Source organism: Procambarus clarkii, chromosome 74, assembly GCF_040958095.1.
Source record: "Procambarus clarkii isolate CNS0578487 chromosome 74, FALCON_Pclarkii_2.0, whole genome shotgun sequence".
Taxonomy (NCBI): domain Eukaryota; kingdom Metazoa; phylum Arthropoda; class Malacostraca; order Decapoda; family Cambaridae; genus Procambarus; species Procambarus clarkii.
Window position 1 is genome coordinate 18,736,307 of NC_091223.1, and position 20,633 is coordinate 18,756,939.

Genomic DNA, 20,633 nt, shown 5'->3' on the forward strand with positions numbered 1-20,633 from the left:
AAGATGCTAGTGCTCTCTAGAGTGGAATATTGCTGCACAATGACAGCCCCTTTCAAAGCGGGAGAAATTGCTGACCTGGAGAGCGTGCAGAGATCCTTTACTGCTAGAATCCACTCGGTAAAACATCTAAACTACTGGGACCGATTAAAGAGCCTAAACCTGTATTCTCTTCAGCGCAGGCGGGAGAGATACATAATAATTTACACATGGAAAATAGTAGAGAGGCTGGTCCCAAACCTGCACATAAAAATAACAGCACATGAGACCAGAAGGCATTGCAGGATGTGCAGAATACCCCCGTTGAAGAGCAGAGGTGCAACAGGTACTCTGAGAGAGAACTCTATCAACATCAGAGGCCCGAGAGTGTTCAACATGCTCCCACTACACATAAGGGGCATAACTGGCCGACCCCTCACAGTGTTCAAGGGAGAACTTGACAAACATCTCCAAAGGATACCTGATCAACCAGGCTGTGACTCATACGTCAGGCTGCTAGCAGCCGCATCCAACAGCCTGGTTGACCAGTCCAGCAACGAGGAGGCCTGGTCGATGACCGGGCCGCAGGGTCACTGAGCCCCGGAATCACCTCAAGGTAACCCCCCCCCCCCCAAAGAGGGAGGGGAAAGACAGCAATCCACCAGTTCAGTTCTTGAATGATGAAAGCCTCCAACAGAAGGGAGGGAGGGTATCAGGGAGCCTCCGGGGCTCACCCAGAAACTGACGTTTCATTACATTCAACTCTGATTTTCTGTGGGGGAGCTCTGTCGGCTCCCTGAAGCTAACTATCCACGGAGAAAGCAAACAGGGGATTTAAAAAAGGCAGCAGCACTGCAGGTCTCAACGCAAGGAAGAGGCAGATGGCCGCGACAGGCGCCTCAAAGCCACACAAGGCCGCTGAGGAACTGGAATGTTTACGAGATACCTATCGGCCAAGACCCTGATCGACCTCCAAAACACCCATGTCTGAATAGTTTCAAGGCATATTGCCAAAGACAGCCCAAAAGAGTGCCATACCTCCTAACCTCATGGGCGCAAGGGTAGACCGCACGCTGGCTAGACTTAATGACACTGTAGACAACCTGAGAAACACGAACCCTGGAACAGGAAACCAGGGGAAACAGGATCAACCCAGAGCACAATTTTCGTCCACCGACACAGAACTGTTGGTCTGCAGGCAGTGGTGCAAAGCAGCTACCAGACACAGAGCAAGGTGCACCTCACCCTTGGTCTAACCAACCAAACATCCACAACCAACGGACCCCTTTGGAAGCCCGCCGACTCATTCTTCGCCAGGAAAAGAAGATGGCTGCAAATGAACAAAACGACCACCAGGACCAAAAGAACAACCCCTAACACCGGAGAAAAGCATGACCCCCCAGAGGCCAAGGCGAACAAAATATAAGGCCTCCAAATACAATCACGAACCAAAGGGTCTACCACAAACCGAGGAGAAGAATGAAAAGAAAGAACCCGGTCCAACGATCAAGAAGGCTAAAGCGGTGCATGAAGCAGGCCGGAGATGAAAGAATGCACAAAAAAACTTGTGAAAAGGAGCAGAAGTGACATCCACACCGAACATAAGCTGCAGCAACTCTGCCAACGCAACACGATAAGAAGCGACAATATTTGGAATGAGATGCAGAGGCAGAAAACCCCCCAAGTTTAAGGCCAAAACAACCCGGTCCAACACCTACAAAACCCAATGAAGAAAGAATATGGCAGAAAGACCATCAAGAACATCATACTGTCGCCAAAACAAAGACTGCAGGTGGGACACCATCAAAGAAGCCATCTGAGAACCATACAAATGGCAAAACACATGCTTCAGAAAACCAGGTGTGTATTGCTGAGGAGGAAGTAGAACCAGTAAGGTACCTTACCCGCCCAACCTCCTGAAAGAGGCAGAGCACCTGGGTTCGAACACCAAGCAAGCAGCCCTGAAGCTAAGGCTGGGCCGGCCCCCACGGGGCCAGAAGAACAACTCTTCCCCGACGTGATTTCAGCAGAGCCAGAACCCGGAGCAACGGCTGGACCAAGGGGGATAGGGGCGAAGAAGAAGATGTACAAGAACCCCCACCTCGACCAGTCCTGCCAAAAAACATCCAAAACGAGAACCTCGCAGTTGAGTAACGGCACCACGTACAATGGGAGACCCCACGACCATGCTAGTGTGAAGAGGTCCACCTCCAGGGTGCCCGTATGTCCTGCACAAAACCAAAGGAAGGAAGGAAGCAGCATTGACCGTCCACTCCATGAAAAGAGGAACGAAGCATGACAGGCAATTTGCCAGAACATTCTACTTTCCCCGAGTGTGAACGGCATGGAGAGCTAAACCCCCGAGAATTCAGCAGAAGAGCTACCCAAGGCGACCAGCTCCAAAGAGGCACGGACTGAAGCAACAACCTCCAAGGTTGAGACACTGAACTACAGGGAAGTAGTTCTAATGGAGACAGATCACCGAGTCCCGAGGAAACTGAATACTCTGCAGCATCAACCACACTGCCGCAAACTCCCACGCCGTGCTGCGAGTATGACCCATGGACAGCCGCCAATTCCCCTGGCCGGACTAGTGAGCACTGATCACAAAGCTCCAGACGACAGACAAGGCGTCTGTGAACACATCAAGCGAGGGAGTAAGAAGACACCATGGTCCCTGAACCCCCAAAAAACCCGAAGAGGAAGCTGGTGACACAGCAACCAGCCTAGGTACACCGTGGGTCAATCCAAGCGATGGCAAGACTGGTGATAGATGATGCCTCGAATATTCCAGAACAGCCTTTGAAGCCAAACCCTGCAGAGCAGATGCACACAAGCAAACCGGCTGGGAGCCCACACCAACCAGTTGTCGAGGTAGGTCAAGACCTGAAGACCTAGCAGATGCAGATGAGCAATTACGACCCGAGTCAGATGCGTGAAAACGCGAGGTGCCAGATTCAACCTGAAAGGGAGACAACAGAAGTGGTAAGCTTGTCACCCCACGACAAAACTCAACCAATCCCTGAACTTTGGATGGAGAGGGACATGTCAATATGCATCCATGAGGTCCAGGGAAATCATCCAAGGGCCCAGATCGAGAACGAGCCTAACCTGAAACAATGTGGACATTTGAAAGGAAGCATCTGTTCCTGACGAGACAAGTCCATAACATACCGGATAACCGCACAGTCCTGTTTTGGAATTGTAAAAAGGCATGAACCCCACTGGAAATGACCCGACGGACGGACAGGAAGGAGGTTTCCCCTCCCCCCGACCCGACCTACCGAAAGAAGGAAGGGCCACTCAATACCACTGAAGGCTGGAAGAAAGACCCAAAAGGCCCACTAGTCGTGGAACCAGGCATTGGGGGAAAAAAAAAAAAAGCGCGTCTCCCGGGGCGACCCATGAAAGGGCTGAAGCGAACCCCAAGATGCCAACCTGCATACAGAGCAAACACCCTGCCAACCAGACAAAGAAGGCACCGGGGAGTTCACAGAATTAGAAACTGGCACCTGAGACCTACCCAGACCAAACGAAGCCCAAGGCACGACTTTTCTGGGAGGGCCAGGAGCAACCCCACCCCCCCCGGAAGGACCAACAAGTCCGAAAGAGGCGGGCAACTAGCAGAAGCCGCTGACAGAAATTGAGCAACACAGTCCTCCGGGAACAACAGAGGACAAAACAGCAAAGAAGACTGAAGAACCAGGGTCCAAGCTAAATCCAACGACAGCCAGCACAGCCTGCCAACACATTAGATGGGACCCAGCCCCCAGCCGAGAACCCCCCCTCCACCCAGCACTCCCACATCCTCTGAAAACCAATCAGAAAACAGCTACAGAAGACTAAAGAAACGCAAGACAGGGGCCAGATTACCGCCAATCCGAAAGTCATCGGCCACCAGAGCAGCTGAAAGAGTGGGCCTGAGTATGCAGCTGCACTAGACCAACATTACGAGGAAGTACAGGGGCAAAGATGCACTCATTGAGAAACTCAAAGAGGGACCCCCAAAACACATGCAACACCATGGTAACCTCCCACCACTCAAGCGAGCGGGTCCGACGAAAGCCTTGCCAAGTTCCAACAGAGAAAAGGGACAGTCTGCCAGCCAGGAAGACTGGAACCTCGTAATGCACCTAATAAGGGGAAGAAGAACCAAACTCAAAGCCGGATCCATTACAGAGGTGTAAACCGGGTCCCACAGGAGGCAAGTACCAAGACCCCTCCTGAACCTCTGCAGGAGAAAGTTGATAGGAAGAAACCTCCAGACAGAAAAATCCAAGGAACCCAAAGGCACCTGGAAACGAACCTGGGGGGGTAACCCCACCAAACTCAAATTCATAAAGGGAAGGAGGGTTATGAAAATCCCCACCCCCTGCAGAAGAAACCCCTGTGCAGAGGGCACAAGGACCCAAGTAGGGTCAAAAGGAACCCAAGAGCTCCAGGTGGACTCGCCCTGGGAACCTATGACAAAGGCTCCAGGGCAGAGCCCTTCATCCATGCCCACCGCCCCTGAAGGAAAGATGGAGTCCAGGGGAAAGCCTTCGAAGGGAGTCTGCTGGGTCGTCTGAGAAGCCTCAGCAGGAAAGATGGGCTCAACCACTTTTGCATCGGAAGGGGGCAACCCCCTGAAGAAACCCTGCACTGACTCCAAAACCCCCAGACGTTCGGGAGCTGGAAGCAGGGGTGGAGGAGGAGAGCAGGAAGAACCATGTCCACCTGGGAAGGAAAAGGGGGGGGGGGGGGTGCAGATGGAACACAAATCCATGTCCTTAATAACCTAAGCAAGAGAGCTCTGAGGCCTCCAACTGGGCAACCATCCAGGTCCATTGCAATTTAGAGAACTAACCGTGTAATGTGGCCTCCACCTGATCCCCGAGACCATCAGATAATGGATGAGAAAGTGGAGCACAAGCGGGGAACAAGTCCCACACAACTCAGGGTCGTAGGAGTCCCCAACCCAACAGGCAGCACAACGGCAACAGGACAGATGATTGCCTCCCCGAGGCAGGGGCGATGAACAATTTGCAAAGTCAGACAAGGCGAGCGCGATCTCAGAAGTATCCATGGTACGACCGCGCCCAGAGGGATTTTCCAGGGCCTGTAGGGTAAATAACCCCACAAGAAGCCCAGGCACTGGGGCCAGCTAAGCTGAAACCTTGGGGGCAACAGAGGAGGACCACCACTACACCCTAGGCAAAGCCTAATAAGAAGCTAAGTAGACCTCCACTGCTAAAACAAGCAAAAATGCCGGAATGCAAACACAAGAAAAATAAACTCACAACTAGCAAACAACCAGCTGGAGAAAAAACAACGGTCATCATGTGATAGCAAATGCAGCCTGCACCAGCTGCAGTGTGCCACACCAACAAACAAACATCCCCCCTACCCGGGGCAAGACGGAAAGCCCAAGACCCCTGGCCTACCCCAAGGGCGAGAACAACCACAAGTGAGGAAGTCCTCTAATGGAGAGTGATTCCCGAATGCCCCAGGGAAGATAACCTAGACCACGCAAAGGCAGTACTCATGGAGCACCCAGGGAAGGTGTTCCTAGACACATGCAGCCCAGTTCCCTGAACAACAGGCCAGTGCACACAAGTGTAGGAACAGGTGTCAAAAAAAAATTCAGAAAAGAAATCGTTGCCTGAGGCGACGTCCGATCACCAAGCACATCAGTCAAGATCTGAATTTGTGGGTTCTGGGGTAGGTTCCCCTTTCCCCCGTGGGCGGGGGAGGGGTGGCACTAATGAGCGACCAGCTTGTTGAATGAAGGGTTGCTCGTTTAATTTCTTTCTTGGGGATTTTTTTTTTTTGCTCTTTTGAGGATGTAAAATGCAAATTTCAACCAGACAGTGGTCTGTTTTCATTTGCCTACCATTCTGGGTGTCTTTCCTGGTCAATGGCAAGTATAACATACTTTAAATGTAAAATGCCCATAGGCCATTGCTCTCTGAGAGAACCAGGTTCTGGCTCTGGTCCCTAATAGGCAACAAGAACTCTGTGACTGATGACCCCAAATAGGATTGGTCTACATCAGTAGGATAGCATCAGGGAGCCGACGGTGCTCCCCACAGAAAATACATGATTATAACATTACTTTTCATATATAATGTATAGTTTGCAAGAAGTATCACAAAAAACATGTGATTCAATTATGCGTAAGTATCCACTATGAAAATGAAACAAAAATTCTAAATATTTTTGTTTTGCCATATTATCAAGGGGAAAAAAATATTTTTTTTATCCTTGATGTGGTGAAACCCCAAAAAGTTCAGAATTTGTTTCATTTCCTAGTGGATATTATTAAAATATATATATTTTATATTATATATATATATATATATATATATATATATATATATATATATATATATATATATATATATATATATATATATATCGTGAAAACTCAAAAAAGCATTAGCCAATGCAGGACCTAAAGGAGACCCCATTGCTACTCCATCAATTTGTTTATAATAAATATTATTAAACATAAAGATGGAGTCTTTAATATATATATATATATATATATATATATATATATATATAATGTCGTACCTAGTAGCCAGAATGCACTTCTTGGCCTACTATGCAAGGCCTGATTTGGCTAATAGGCCAAGTAATTTTTTCTATTTTCAAAAACAAATTTGCAATTGGTTTATTTAAATTATTATTGTTATATTATATTAGGAACATAAATTATTGACTTAGTTATGTTAGGTTAAGGTAGATTAGGTTGGGTTTGGTTCAGTCATATATCTATGTTAGTTTTAACTCAAAAATAAATGAATTAATACATAATGAAAGCAAATCGAGGCTTGCATAGTAGGCCGAGTACTGCATTATGGCTACTAGGTACAACACACATTATTTATATATATATATATATATATATATATATATATATATATATATATATATATATATATATATATATATATATATATATATTTTTTTTTTTTTTTGCACTCACATAAATATACAGTACTGTAGTACTATACTGACCTTTTTCATTTTCATGTATGGAAAATGATTGCGATAATGCCAGCACACTTTTAACAGCATCCAAAATTTCTTTACACCATGGGATGTGCATAGCACAACTGAGTTCTTTTACTATTTGAAGACTAGTCATAACTGATTTTCTTATTATAGCTTCTAAGCATGCAACTTGGCCAGCATGAGAAGCTGCGGAGGATCCTGAGACAGACCATACCTGTCGCATGCACACAATTCCTTGCCAATGAAATTCCTGGTTTTTGAAACTGCTGCTTCCTGGAGGAAACAAAAAAAAAAAACAATGAAAGGTACAGAAACTTCTATCATTTCAACAATAGAATAAAATGAAACTCCTAAAAATTCACACTACAATATCTTGGTATTGGTCTTTTAGGGATTCGATTATGACAAATGTTTTGGTTGTACTGGTATTGTACACTATACTGAGGACCACTGGAATTAAAAATTATATAATATATATATATATATATATATATATATATATATATATATATATATATATATATATATATATATATATATATATATATATATATATATATACACACACACACACACACACATATATGTCGTACCTAGTAGCCAGAACACACTTCTCGGCCTACTATGCAAGGCCCAATTTGCCTAATAGGCCGAGTGATTTTCTTTATTTTCAATAAATTGTTTCCAATTAGTTTATTGGAATTGTTATTATTATATTATATTAAGAACATAAACTATTAACTTAATTGTGTTAGTTTAGGTTAGGTTAGGTAGGGTTGGTTAGGTTCGGTCATATATCTACATTAATTTTAACTCAAATAAAAATCAATTTACATCATACATAATGAAATGGGCAGCTTTATCATTTCATAAGAAAAAAAATTGAGAAAATATATTATTTCAGGAAAACTTGGCTTATTAGGCAAATCGGGCCTTGCATAGTAGGCTGAGAAGTGCGTTCTGGCTACTAGGTACGACATATATATATATATATATATATATATATATATATATATATATATTACATTTTCAAAGACTTTAGTTCACAAATACACAACTGAATAGAACTTACGTATCTCCGATTTTATATCTACATTTGAGTGAGGTGGAAGGGGTGATGTGGCATTAACACAAGACAGAACAAAGTGTGGTATTAATAGGGTATTAATTTCATCAACATTTCATGTTGATGAAATTAAATTCCATTTGCCAAGTGGTGCTCCATATACTTATTCTGTCCAGGTCTTCTTGAAGGGCGTGACAATCATCTAGGTTTATCTTCCCAATTATCTTAGCATCATCAGCAAACATGTTCATATAATTCTGTATTCCATCTGGTAGATCGTTTATGTAAACAATGAACATCACCAGTGCAAGATCTGAACCCTGTGGTACTCCACTTGTGACATTTCTCTAGTCCGATACATTGCCTCTGATTACTGCCCTCATTTTTCTATCAGTCAGAAAATTTTCATCCAGGTTAGAAGTTTACATGTCACTTCCTCCAATATTTTCCAGTTTCCAGAACAACCTCTTATGTGGAACTCTGTCAAAATCCTTTTTTAGGTCCAGATAGATGCAGTCAACCCAACCATATCTTTTTCGTAAAATCTCTGTGGCTCGATCATAGAAACCGAGTAAATTCAATACACAGGATCTTCCAGATCGAAAACCATACTGTCTGTCTGATATTATATCGTTTTTCTCCAGGTGTTCTACCTATTTAGTTTTTATTACCGTTTCCAATATTTTGACGATTACACTTGTCAATGATACAGGTCTATAATTGAGTGGGTCTTCCCTGCTGCCACTTTTGTAGATTGGAACTATGTTAGCCTTTTACCACACATCTGCTACGACTCCTGTACACAGGGATGTCTGAAAAATCAGCTGAAGTGGAATGCTGAGTTCAGGTGCACATTCTCTCAGAACTCATGGTGAAACTCCAACTGTTTTGTTCTTACATACCTCCAGGAGCATTTGTTTCACTTCTTCTCTAGACACCTCTATGTGCTCTATGCCGTTCTCTGGAATTCTTATTGTGTCTGGTTCTCTGAAGATCTCATTTTGAATAAACACTTTGGAACTTTTCGTTTAATGTGTCACACATTTCCTTTTTATTTTCCGTGTATCTGTCCCCAATTTTCATCCTCTGACTATTATCCTTTACCTGCAGCTTACTTTTAATGAATTTATAGAAAAGGCCTGGATCTGATTTACATTTGTCTGTTATACCATTCTCAAAGTTCCTCTCTGCCTCTCCTTACTGACGTGTAGTTGTTTTTTGAACCTTTGTATACATGGTATGTTTGGGGATTTGGCCTCTTTCTATAATGATTCCATTTTTGTGTCTTGGCTCTGGTCCTCTCGCAATTTCTGTTGAAACAATTCTGATTTCCTGCCCTGCATCTCTGTTTAGGTATGAATGTTTGTGTGCCTTCATCATATATTTTACAAAATTTGGCATTCATCTCATTTACTTCCCTGCCTAGAAACAAGTCTGTCCAATTACACATTAAATTTTTTTCCGAAGTTCCTCATAGTGTCCTCTCTTGAAATCGAGTTTAACAACTGTTTCAATGTCCCCATTTTCTAGACGATATCTTAAAGCATATTTAAAATGGTTAGCAGGACATGATCACTCTTTGCCAAGGGAGGAAGGTACTGGATGTCAAACATCTCCTCTTCTTTCCTGGTGAATATTAGATCCAGTACTGACGGTACACCCCCCTTCCCTCATTCTTGTAGCCTGCATGACGTGTTGATACAAGAATGTGTCCAGAATGAGGTTTATAAATCTGCCTGTTCAAATGTCCTCCATTCTTGCTTCATATGCCTCCGATTCTATTGCTTTAAAGTTGAAGTCCCCCAGTATCAACAGTCGTCATTTATCTTTATCTGCTTGTACTATAATTACTCTCATGACCATTATGAGGCCCCTCTCGTTTGTCATCCAGTTCTTCCTTTATCCCTGTGTTGCTTGCTGGTGGGCTGTAGGCATTTACAATTATCAGTTTATCCTCCAGATTGCCATTATGTCAACTTCGAGGGTTTTTAAGTATTAACTCTTTCCTTCTGGTGTTCTCTCACAAGCACAGCCACTCCTCCCACTTTCCTAGTTGTCCTGACCTGTCATTTAAAATATTTCCTTCAAGTTTTGTTTCTGATAATCCAACAATATCTGGGACCTTATGCTGAATTATATCTTGCAACTCCAATGTTTTTTTTATCTAACTCCTATGTTAGTATATACAATTTTCAGGAACATGTTCCCATTCCCTTTGTTTTTTACTCCCCCCTTGCACTAATGATTTTGTTGCCTTGTTTTTATGTACCATTTCACTAGCTTTCCAGTCCCTAACAATTTGTAGAAAAAAGAACTTCTTTCTTCATTTCTATTCTCATTTAGACGTTTTGCTTCAATGAGGTCATTTTCAGCTTTTCTTTGTCTTCCTTTGAGAGGTCTTGTCTTATTGACCAAAGTTTGCAAACCTCATCACTGCAATTTCCTGGCACTTCTAAGCACTTTCATCATGTTTTTCATACCATTAAACGTCACCCTTAAGGGGCGGTTATTGTCTTTCTCATATTGTCCTATAAATCTTCTTAAATCCCTGACATTTTCCTTTGAGTTTAGGCCATCACCTAAACCTACTATTTTCTCTATGATTTTCATCTCTTCTGCTGCTCTGCCTACCCTAGATGAACTTTCCTTTTCCAAGCAACCGAAAAAAAAAAACAGTGTTTAATGTAATTAAACGCCATTTTCTGGGTAAGCCCTGGAGGCTCCCTTGAGCTTATCGGCCTAATGTACTTTATATTAGACCAGGACATTATCTATGAAGTTCAGACCTACCAGGGACCAGAGCTGGAACCTGGCCCCCCTCAGAGGTGTTTTAGGGAGCAATGGCCCTGGAAAACTCCCCCCCCCCCCCCTGTGGTTGGGAGTTTTCCTTATCTGCCATCAACAGGGGTTAGGCACCCAGCAAGATAAGACATAACAAAACAAACCCCATACGGTAAGAAACTAAAACAAAAAACTGAACAGAGGTAGAAACTCCCTACAATCCCAAGGAAACATGGAAACCAGCAAACATCACACTTTACTGCCGTGCCGCTCATCCACGCAGCCCTCCCCTCCCCGAGAGGGGAATGGAGGGGGGGTGGCCGGACCTCACCATGCCAGCTACCTAGCACTCCAGTTTGGAAGCTAAGCTTCAGCTCCTCAATGCAACTGGCTTCAACCTGCGACCCAAAGCAACACAAGAACACCCAGGATCAGGCACGTTCACCAAATAACGGGCGGCCAGGACCCTGTTCGATCTCCAAAATCCACATGCCTGAATACGAGCCCAAGACATACAGTATTACAGAGTACCACTTGGTTTCCGAACCCCTTGGGGACGAGACCCGTCGGTTAACATGTAAGTTCGTATACGAGAAATGGAGGAAAAATAAAAAATAAAAAAAATGTGTGAAAAAATCTAGGGGAAAAAATCAACAGGTTCATAGCGTAAATGCGATCGTATTTTGTTTGTACTCACCAATAATTGAAGTCCTGATCCGCTTATATTGATGAAGCATAGTTATTTACATGGAAGAGGTGGTGGTGGATGTTGGTGTTGGGTTGACTTAAGTTTTTGGGTTGACTGAAGTTGTTGGGTTGACTGGGTCAACATGCGATGAGTCAGGTGCAGGTGATGCAATGCGAGCTTTCTTGGAAGCCATTGCAAAAAGGCTCTGTAATTGACATTTGTTTCATTCCCTTGGCTCTTGTTTTTAAAAACTTCACATACAAATTGTACCGAGTCATCATGTCCTTAATTTCAAACTCGCTGTTACTCGTGTCCATAAATGCCAGAATTTCTTCAAAATTTTTCTGAATTTTTTCCATATTACAATTTTCCTTTATCGTTTCTTCATCTTCTTCATTGCACTCTTCTGGCTTTTTTGCTGTACTTACTAATTCTATAATTTCATCATCAGTCATGTTTCGGTTGTTTGGGGCTTCTTCATCAAATTCTATCCATCTATGTCATCTTCTATTGTTTCAGTCACCAGTTCTGCTCTAAGCTCAGGGGACTTAATCCCCTTGACATCGGCTAGGAGTTCCTCTCAATTTTTTCTTCTCGCTAACTTTCTTCACCGCAAATCCTTCAAAATCTGCCTCGTCATCTTCCTCAGGAAACAGACTTGACGTGGGCCAAAGTTTTTTCCAACCATTTCTTAGTGTTGTCTGCTTTACCTCATCCCACACACTAGCAATAGTCCAGATAGCTGACTTTATTGTGAAGACTTTATAAAAGTCCTTAAGTGTTCCAAGCTGATTATTAAGACGTCTGGCAAACATCCTCTTGTAGTGGTGTTTAAGGTTCTTAATTATTCCTTGATCCATGGGTTGGATCACTGAAGTTGTATTGGGTGGCAAGAACGTTCCAATATTATTGCCATTTACAAGCTCATCACCTCGTGGATGCGTTGAACTGTTATCTAGCAGCAGCACAACTTTGCTGTTTTGCGGGAGACCAACACTTTTCAGGTGCTCCTTCACCTCGGGTACAAAGTTCTTATTAAACCACTTGACAAATATTACTCGAGACATCCACGCACTTGGCTGGTCCTTATAAATCACAGGGAGGTACCTGGCTGACTTTAACCCTTAACATGCTAGGGGTATAATATCCTTTGTTCCCCACAGGCGCATGTCATTTTGAAGAAAAAATTTTTTTTTTTTTTTTTTTGCTAATCTGTTGTGTTCACTGATCATGGGAAAAATAAAAAAAAAATTCTATTGTACTTACTTTTGTTGCAATAGAGCCGAGAAGATCAGCGATGACGTCACAATCTGCATGTTCGCTCATGCAGTACATGCCCCCGAGGCGTTGCGCGCGGTCCTCAAGCAGCCAGAGTTGCCACAAATATATTTTCGCGCTATTTATTTACAATGTCTAAGCACATTTTATCCAATTTTTTTTCACTAATTGTGTTCCATATAATGTTTGAACATATTTTATATCAATAATTGTTGCATATTTGAGTATACACAGGCGCACACAAATGTTTTCAATGACGGCAATATAATATGCCATTACAGTCTATTATATTGTATGTTCTGCTTATATTTTTAGATATTTACACACACGCTATCTGCTTATATGTTTAGATATTTACACACACACACACACACACACACGCTATACACACTTTGAAGCACACTTAGAAGTTTTCTAGACTGTGGTAGTCATTGAAGCAGTCGACAGCACATAAGGTGGGATACCACACGTTTCCACCATGTTTGCACAAGCTTCCGTTTCTGATCTCTATATGTCGTTGTTTTACACACCAAGCAATCACGTTGGGCTATTGCACGCTTCCCAGCTGGTGGCAAATACTTAAGTCTGTGTGCTAGGAAGCCTTCAGTGTGAGCGAGGCATGGAGTACCAGCATGCTGCAACAGTGGGTTTATGATGGGCCGCTGAATCCCTGGGACATCTTTTGCAAACTTTCCTAATAACTGTATTGCAGCATCAAATACAAAGGCACGGAAAGTGGGCTTACGTCCAGTTCTCACAAGATACATGTTGAAACATTTCAGCATGCTCATGTCCACAAGATGGCCTCGTAGCCTGGTGGATAGCGCGCAGGACTCGTAATTCTGTGGCGCGGGTTCGATTCCCGCACGAGGCAGAAACAAATGGGCAAAGTTTCTTTCACCCTGAATGCCCCTGTTACCTAGCAGTAAATAGGTACCTGGGAGTTAGTCAGCTGTCACGGGCTGCTTCCTGGGGGTGGAGGCCTGGTCGAGGACCGGGCCGCGGGGACACTAAAGCCCCGAAATCATCTCAAGATAGCCTCAAGATAACCTCAAGATAAGAAGATGGAAGAACACTTTTTTCGTCCACCTGCATGTTTTCCGCACACTCTGCAGTGCCAATCATCATGTCTGATTTATCAATCAACTGCATGTTGATATTATAGTCTAAAACACAGTCTGGCTTATACAGTGGTGCGTTTGTTTTATGGTTCACTTTCCCACTGTTCACCATTGTTCCATCATGAATTGTTGTCAACAAGTTCACCTCTCTTTTTGTCTTTCCACCGAACTGACAGAATGTTATCACTTTTCCTTCTCTGACACTCACCAACTGCAATGTCGTTGTCAAACACATGCATTTCCCTTCGTTGTGGCTTTACTGTACCAACCAAACCGGTTCTACTTTCTAGCAAGAACCGAGCTAGCAAGGAACTTGTATAGTAATTATCCGTGTATAAAATGTGTCCCTTGTTCATCCACGGAGCCATTATGGACTTCACTATACTCCCTGAGAATCCATGTTCGTCTTTACCAGGAATGTCTACATCACTAGCCGAGTACAGAATCATGTGTAACACGTATCCTGTCTCACAATCACAAAGAACAAAAAATTTCAGGCCAAATCGGTTTTGTTTTGAGGGAATGTACTGCTTGAATGGAACACCGCACAAACAGCGCCGGAAACCAAGGCTGGGCCGGCCACCAAGAGGCCACAAGGACTACTCTCTCTGGGAAGGTCTCCAACCGAGCCAGAACCTGAAGCAACAGCTGGACCGGGGGAAAGATGTACAGGTAACTCCACCTCAACCAGTCCTGCCGAAAGGCATCTACCACGAACGCCTCACAGATGGGAAAAGGCGTCACAGACTGGGAGACGCCGAGACTACACCGATGCGAAGAGGTCCACGTCCGTGGCAGCTCCAACGAAACAGGTCGTCGTTGACCGTCCATTCCGAAGACAGGGGAATGAAGCGAGGCAGGCCGTCTGCTAGGACGTTGGACACTCCCCGGATATAAACCGCACAGAGAACCAAACCCTGAGAATCAGCAGACGAACCACTCGAAGGGACCAACCCCAAGGAGGCAAGGACCAAAGAGAACCCCCGCGGTTTAAGCAATGAACAATTGGCGAACAGTCCGAATGGAGCTGGATGGTCGAACCCCGAGCGAACCGAACCCCTCCGACGAGCGAATCAGACTGACACGAACTCCCGAACCATGCTGTGAGCCCGACGGAAGGACGGATCCCACCGTTCCTGGTGAGCACTGATCACAAAGCCAAAGCCGAGAAACGACGCGTCCGTGATCACATCGAGCAAAGGCTCGGGAAGGCGCCAAGGCACGGAACCCCGAAAACCCCTAAAAGGAAGCCGGTGATGCAGTAACCAACGCAAGGCCCCAGGAGGAAGAACCCAATGATTGCGAGAGAGGCAGAAGGGGCATCCCTGAAGGAACCAAAAGACGCCGAAGCCAAATCTGACCTGGTGGGTAGACTAACACCGCAAAGTTCAGTCTATCGCACAACCGCTCAAGCAACCACCAAGTGACCCGGGACCCCCTCAGAAACAGCCAACAGCAACACCGCATTCACAGCAACGCCTCTGTAGGGAGAGACAAGGAAGCGGTCTGAGAATCCCAAACAAGATCCAACCAGGTCCGAACCTGGGACGGAACCAGACGGGACTTCCTCCAGTTCACCAGGAACCCGAACCTGGCGAGCTGGGAAAGAACCATATCCATATTGTTTTATCCTGGGAAAGAACCATAACGAGCAGACAAGCTGACTGACTGGGAGCCCACACCAGCCGGTCCTCGAGGTAGGCCAAAACCCGAATCCCTAACAGACGCAGACGGGTCACCACAACCCGGGTAAGACGCGTGAAAATGCAAGGTATCAGATTCAAGCCAAAAGAGGGGTAATGAAAGCGGTAAGCCTGACGCCCCACCACGAAACCTAACCAGTCCCTGAACCCCGAATGCATAGGAACATGCCAATAAGCATCCTTGAGGTCCAGGGACACCATCCAGGCACCCAGCTCTAACAGGAGCCTAACCTGAGACAGTAGTCATCCGAAAGGAGGGGCAAGGAATCCAGGGGTTCAGACGGGACAAGTCCAGAATGAACCTCAGATCCGCACAGTCCCGTTTCGGCACTGGAAACAGCCGGGAAACCCACCTGAGGGACGGTGTCGTTTCGACCACGCCCATGCGCACACACTCCAAGATGACTTGACGAATTGCAGGAGAATGTAGTTATCATCAAGAATGTTACTAGATAAATGTGGTCATCGTCATATGATGCAAATATGAATATAATAGCTCTCTGTGGATGTAAATAAAGAAAAATAAGTGATAAAACAATCAGTGAAACACCCAAGGATAAAACAAGAAGCGTCAGCAAATTTGAACGCCAGGTGTTGACATGAGCCAAACACAGCCTTGCAGAGTGCCTCCATCCAGTGAAACTATAAATATTCGCATATTTTAATGTTTTTCTTACATTTTGCATACAAATGAATAATTCTATAATGGAAAAATTATTTTTTGGAAGTGTTTTATTTTTTGTGCATAGGCGATATGACCAGTTCATAGCCACTGTCCAAGGGTTAAAAATCTATCAGGGTTATGATGAAAATTCAAATACAGGGTACTACAGATGGTATTATAACTCTTCAAACAATTAAATTCACTTACCATTATTAAACTGCTTCTTCCACAATCCATTGGTGGAATTATAAAAGAGAGGACTTCTTTTAAGCAAGTCTTGTAACTGGGAAACATCAGCTACATAGCTCCCAACCGTATGCGAAAAAAGATATTCAGTAGTAAAGCCTAGGTCAGGTTCCTTTTTATGACTGTTGAATATTCTGGCAACACTTGCCTCAACTTTCACCAACCGCATATAATCAGCAAATGTCTCGTTGAAACTAGAATTTGTGCCTTGTGTTTGAAAACGATTCAACAGCAGTACTTTGAACCACTTCATATGTTTCTGTAAAACAAATGGCAAACCATGTTTCTGACATCTTGAGAGCTTCCACATGACCTCGTCACTATCATTACTAACAGAGTCTTCAGTTAGTTTGATTTTCTTCAGGGGTGCCATTGTTTCAACTTCCTGCTTTTCATGTGAAATTGTATTTTGTTCATTATCTTCTAAGCGAGATGCAAGGTGTTGAACATATTGAGTACAAGGAATCATTTCAACTTCATCTTTGGTTTTGGATATTGGCCTTTTTTTAACATTTTGCTTTCTGTCATTACATAAAGGCATCAGATTTTCTTCTAATGGCTCCTTAAATTCTTTCAAAATTGGCAATATTCCTTTACCATGTGATAAAAATTCAGGTTCTAGTACTGGCATACTTTTTTGTAATGGTAAAATTATTGAATCATCTTGAGGATGTAAGATTGGCATTTCATCCATTTTCACTTAATGTTTTTTTGTGTACCAATATCCAACTTTTATGTCATTATGTGTAATATTTATATAATGCTGTTTTTCTGCTTCAGGTTGTAGTAACTGCTTCTCATGTTAGTAGCCAGAGATGATTATGGAATCTTCTGCCAACACACCTGGGAAAAATAATAGAGTTTAATAAAAATAATAAAGATCATAAAATTTGTGGTAATAAATGAATGTACTTTATGTTCCAAAAACTTAAGATGTTTCATTAGCGTTTTAACCTTTTAATTGTTGAGAGTTGATTAACTGTTTAACCCTTTAACTGCACAATGGGCCTGCAGGCCCAGGCTTCAGGTGTGCAATGCGCCTCCGGGTGTTTTTATTTTTCACGTTCCATTCAAAACTCCCGCGGCTACATGGGGTTCACATCAGCTTCCTCAGGGCTCTTGTAAACAGATGCCATCTTTAAAAAAAAATCATGGTCCACATTGCCGGGTGTCAGAGCCTCAATAGTGATTGAGCAACCAAGGCTGGCGCTCGCAGCATGAGCGCACAGCACTGCTGTTCAATGTGTGACCACAGCATCGCCTAATATTGTCAAAATATATACATAATCTGTTTTATTTAGCCATGATAGTATTATAGAAGAGCCCGAGTGTGATAATGACTGGGTACAATGTTCAAATATCAGTGATTCAATGCTGTTCACGATGTTCACAGCACTAGCCACAGCACCACAGCATTATTTCGTCCATCTAGGAATCTTCAAACGACTTTTTAGGTTCCTTTTCAAAATAAACGTGTGGTCAATTATTCATTTACAGGTATTAGTGACCAGAATTGTGGTTATAATTAGCGTTGTGCGTAGGAAGGAGGAATTTTGGTGAGGGAGGGAAGAAGGGGCCTCGTAACCTGGTGGATAGCGCGCAGGACTCTTAATTCTGTGGCGCGGGTTCGATTCCCGCACGAGGCAGAAACAAATGGGCAAAGTTTCTTTCACCCTGAATGCCCCTGTTACCTAGCAGTAAATAGGTACCTGGGAGTTAGTCAGCTGTCACGGGCTACTTCCTGGGGGTGGAGGCCTGGTCGAGGACTGGGCCGCGGGGACACTAAAGCCCCGAAATCATCTCAAGATAACCTCAAGATAACCTCAAGGGAGAGAATTGAGGTAGCCTCACTATGTGGCAGTAACTCTTGTTTTGCTCACCATACTAGCATCGTGGTTCGCTATGGGGAACACATGTACATGTGTATATACAGTGTGTATATAGTGTAATAACAGCACCAGGAGTATGTTGTGAGGAGCTATTTTGGTGAGGGAGGCGACGTCGTAATCGTGGCATCGTCTGCTGTCTGCTGTATGATTTTTCATGCAGTGTATGGTGGCCACTGTACTGTTTGGACACAATACCGGCTTACTTGCATAGTTCTGGTAAATAAAACATGTAGATAGGTATATATAACATGTAATTAGTGTAATAAAAACAATAACAGAATGGTGGGAGGAGCAATGTTGACGAGTAAGATGTTGGAGGAGTGAGGGAGGGCTGGCTGGGTGTGGCTGCTCACACTCGCGGTGTTCTGAGTGTGTTGATGGTGAATGTATATAGTGTGTGACAGTGTATAGTCTGTAAATAGATTGTATATATACATAAATTAGCATGATACATGGCAAATATGTGCAACATATGTGTACACAAGTGTCATGCACGTAACACAATGTCCTCAGACAGTACAGATGTTTTACTGCCATAATGTAGTGTACGTGTTCATTATACATAGGATTAGCACGTAAAAACAAATAAAATGTATTTGGAACTGTGCGCAAAAAATGAACAAAAATATCTTTGCGGCAACTCGCGCGCCCCACCGGCCCTGGGAGCATACTGCTCTGGCGCACGGGGAATGATGACGTCTAGCCCCACCTTTCGGACGCCCATAGCAGCCAAAGTAGGTACAATTTCGAACTTCCGTTGCTATACCCATATACAGGGAGGGGTTTTTGACACTTTCAGAAGAAAAAAAAAATTTTTCCCAAGGTTTCATTTCCTGCGCACTGAGGGGATGTCATATTTATAGGCCGCGCAGTTAAAGGGTTAAGGGTAAAGGGATATTTACACAACATTATTTGGTCTGGAATGCAGCACTAATTACAACCACAAATGCATGACGTCACTTTCCAGCTTCTCACAAGCATGGGCATTACTTTCCTTCACGATTCTTGCAGACCAGGATGTCACTTTCCTTCCCCATTCATCGTGCAAGAGGGGTTCCACTTTCCTAAACTTTAACAATGACCTTCATGCAAGAAAGCAAACATTTTCCACTCAAACCCCTTACATGTAAGGAATTGGCTGGAACTCAGGCACTTGCAAGTGGAGCACATACTATGTCTTAGGTTTAAGTTGGAATGGCCCCTTAACCCTTGGAAGGTGCTTGGGGTTATAGAGTGCAACAAATTCTAGGCGCAAGCAAAAATAGAAATTCAATTTTTGTTTTCTTCTAAGATTGTTAAAATGTGTTCCCTGTTCACGGGAAAAAAAAATTGTAGGAGACATATTTTGGCAGCAATAGGGTGAGGAAGTCTAGCAAAATTGAGGCATTGACATAGAAAGCGTCGGGGGCGGTCTGCTCCACCTGAGTTTTCAGGCGGGAGTTGCCACAATTAATACCTAATAACAATATTTCCATGTCTCTGATTTCTCTCTCTCTATTTTTTTTTGTTTGCAGTATTATTTTTCAATTGTGTGTAATGTGATATATTTATACAATAAAATGTGTGAAGCATTGCTATACTCAAAAGTATGGTGCACATATTAGTAATTACCTAAGTGTAGTTACAGGATGAGAGCTACGCTCGTGGTGTCCCGTCTTCCCAGCACTCTTTGTCATATAACGCTTTGAAACTACTGACGGTCTTGGCCTCCACCACCTTCTCACTTAACTTGTTCCAACCGTCTACCACTCTATTTGCGAAGGTGAATTTTCTTATATTTCTTCGGCATCTGTGTTTAGCTAGTTTAAATCTATGACCTCTTGTTCTTGAAATTCCAGGTCTCAGGAAGTCTTCCCTGTCGATTTTATCAATTCCTGTAACTATTTTGTATGTAGTGATCATATCACCTCTTTTTCTTCTGTCTTCTAGTTTTGGCATATTTAATGCTTCTAACCTCTCCTCGTAGCTCTTGCCCTTCAGTTCTGGGAGCCACTTAGTAGCATGTCTTTGCACCTTTTCCAGTTTGTTGATGTGCTTCTTAAGATATGGGCACCACACAACAGCTGCATATTCTAGCTTTGGCCTAACAAAAGTCATGAACAATTTCTTTAGTATATCGCCATCCATGTATTTAAATGCAATTCTGAAGTTAGAAAGCATAGCATAGGCTCCTTGCACAATATTCTTTATGTGGTCCTCAGGTGATAGTTTTCTATCTAGAA

General features: G+C 43.6%; 1 protein-coding gene across 4 annotated transcripts in view; it reads right to left on the reverse strand.

The window, feature by feature from the left end:
* LOC123767377 (mucin-4) overlaps window positions 1–20,633 on the reverse strand; it is a 79,008-nt gene that overhangs the window by 48,739 nt on the left and 9,636 nt on the right. For 2 of the 4 annotated variants that reach the window (XM_045757034.2, XM_045757035.2), the window contains exons 2-3: window positions 16,484–17,365; window positions 6,979–7,248 (exon numbers count right to left, since the gene is read on the reverse strand). In XM_045757034.2, the coding sequence (XP_045612990.2) occupies window positions 6,979–7,248; window positions 16,484–17,216 (1,003 nt within the window). In that variant the 5' untranslated portion in view covers window positions 17,217–17,365. Of the gene's footprint in view, window positions 1–6,978; window positions 7,249–15,965; window positions 16,113–16,483; window positions 17,366–20,633 lie in introns of those variants that run through there. The other 2 variants (XM_069313059.1, XM_045757036.2) reach the window with 2 other exon arrangements.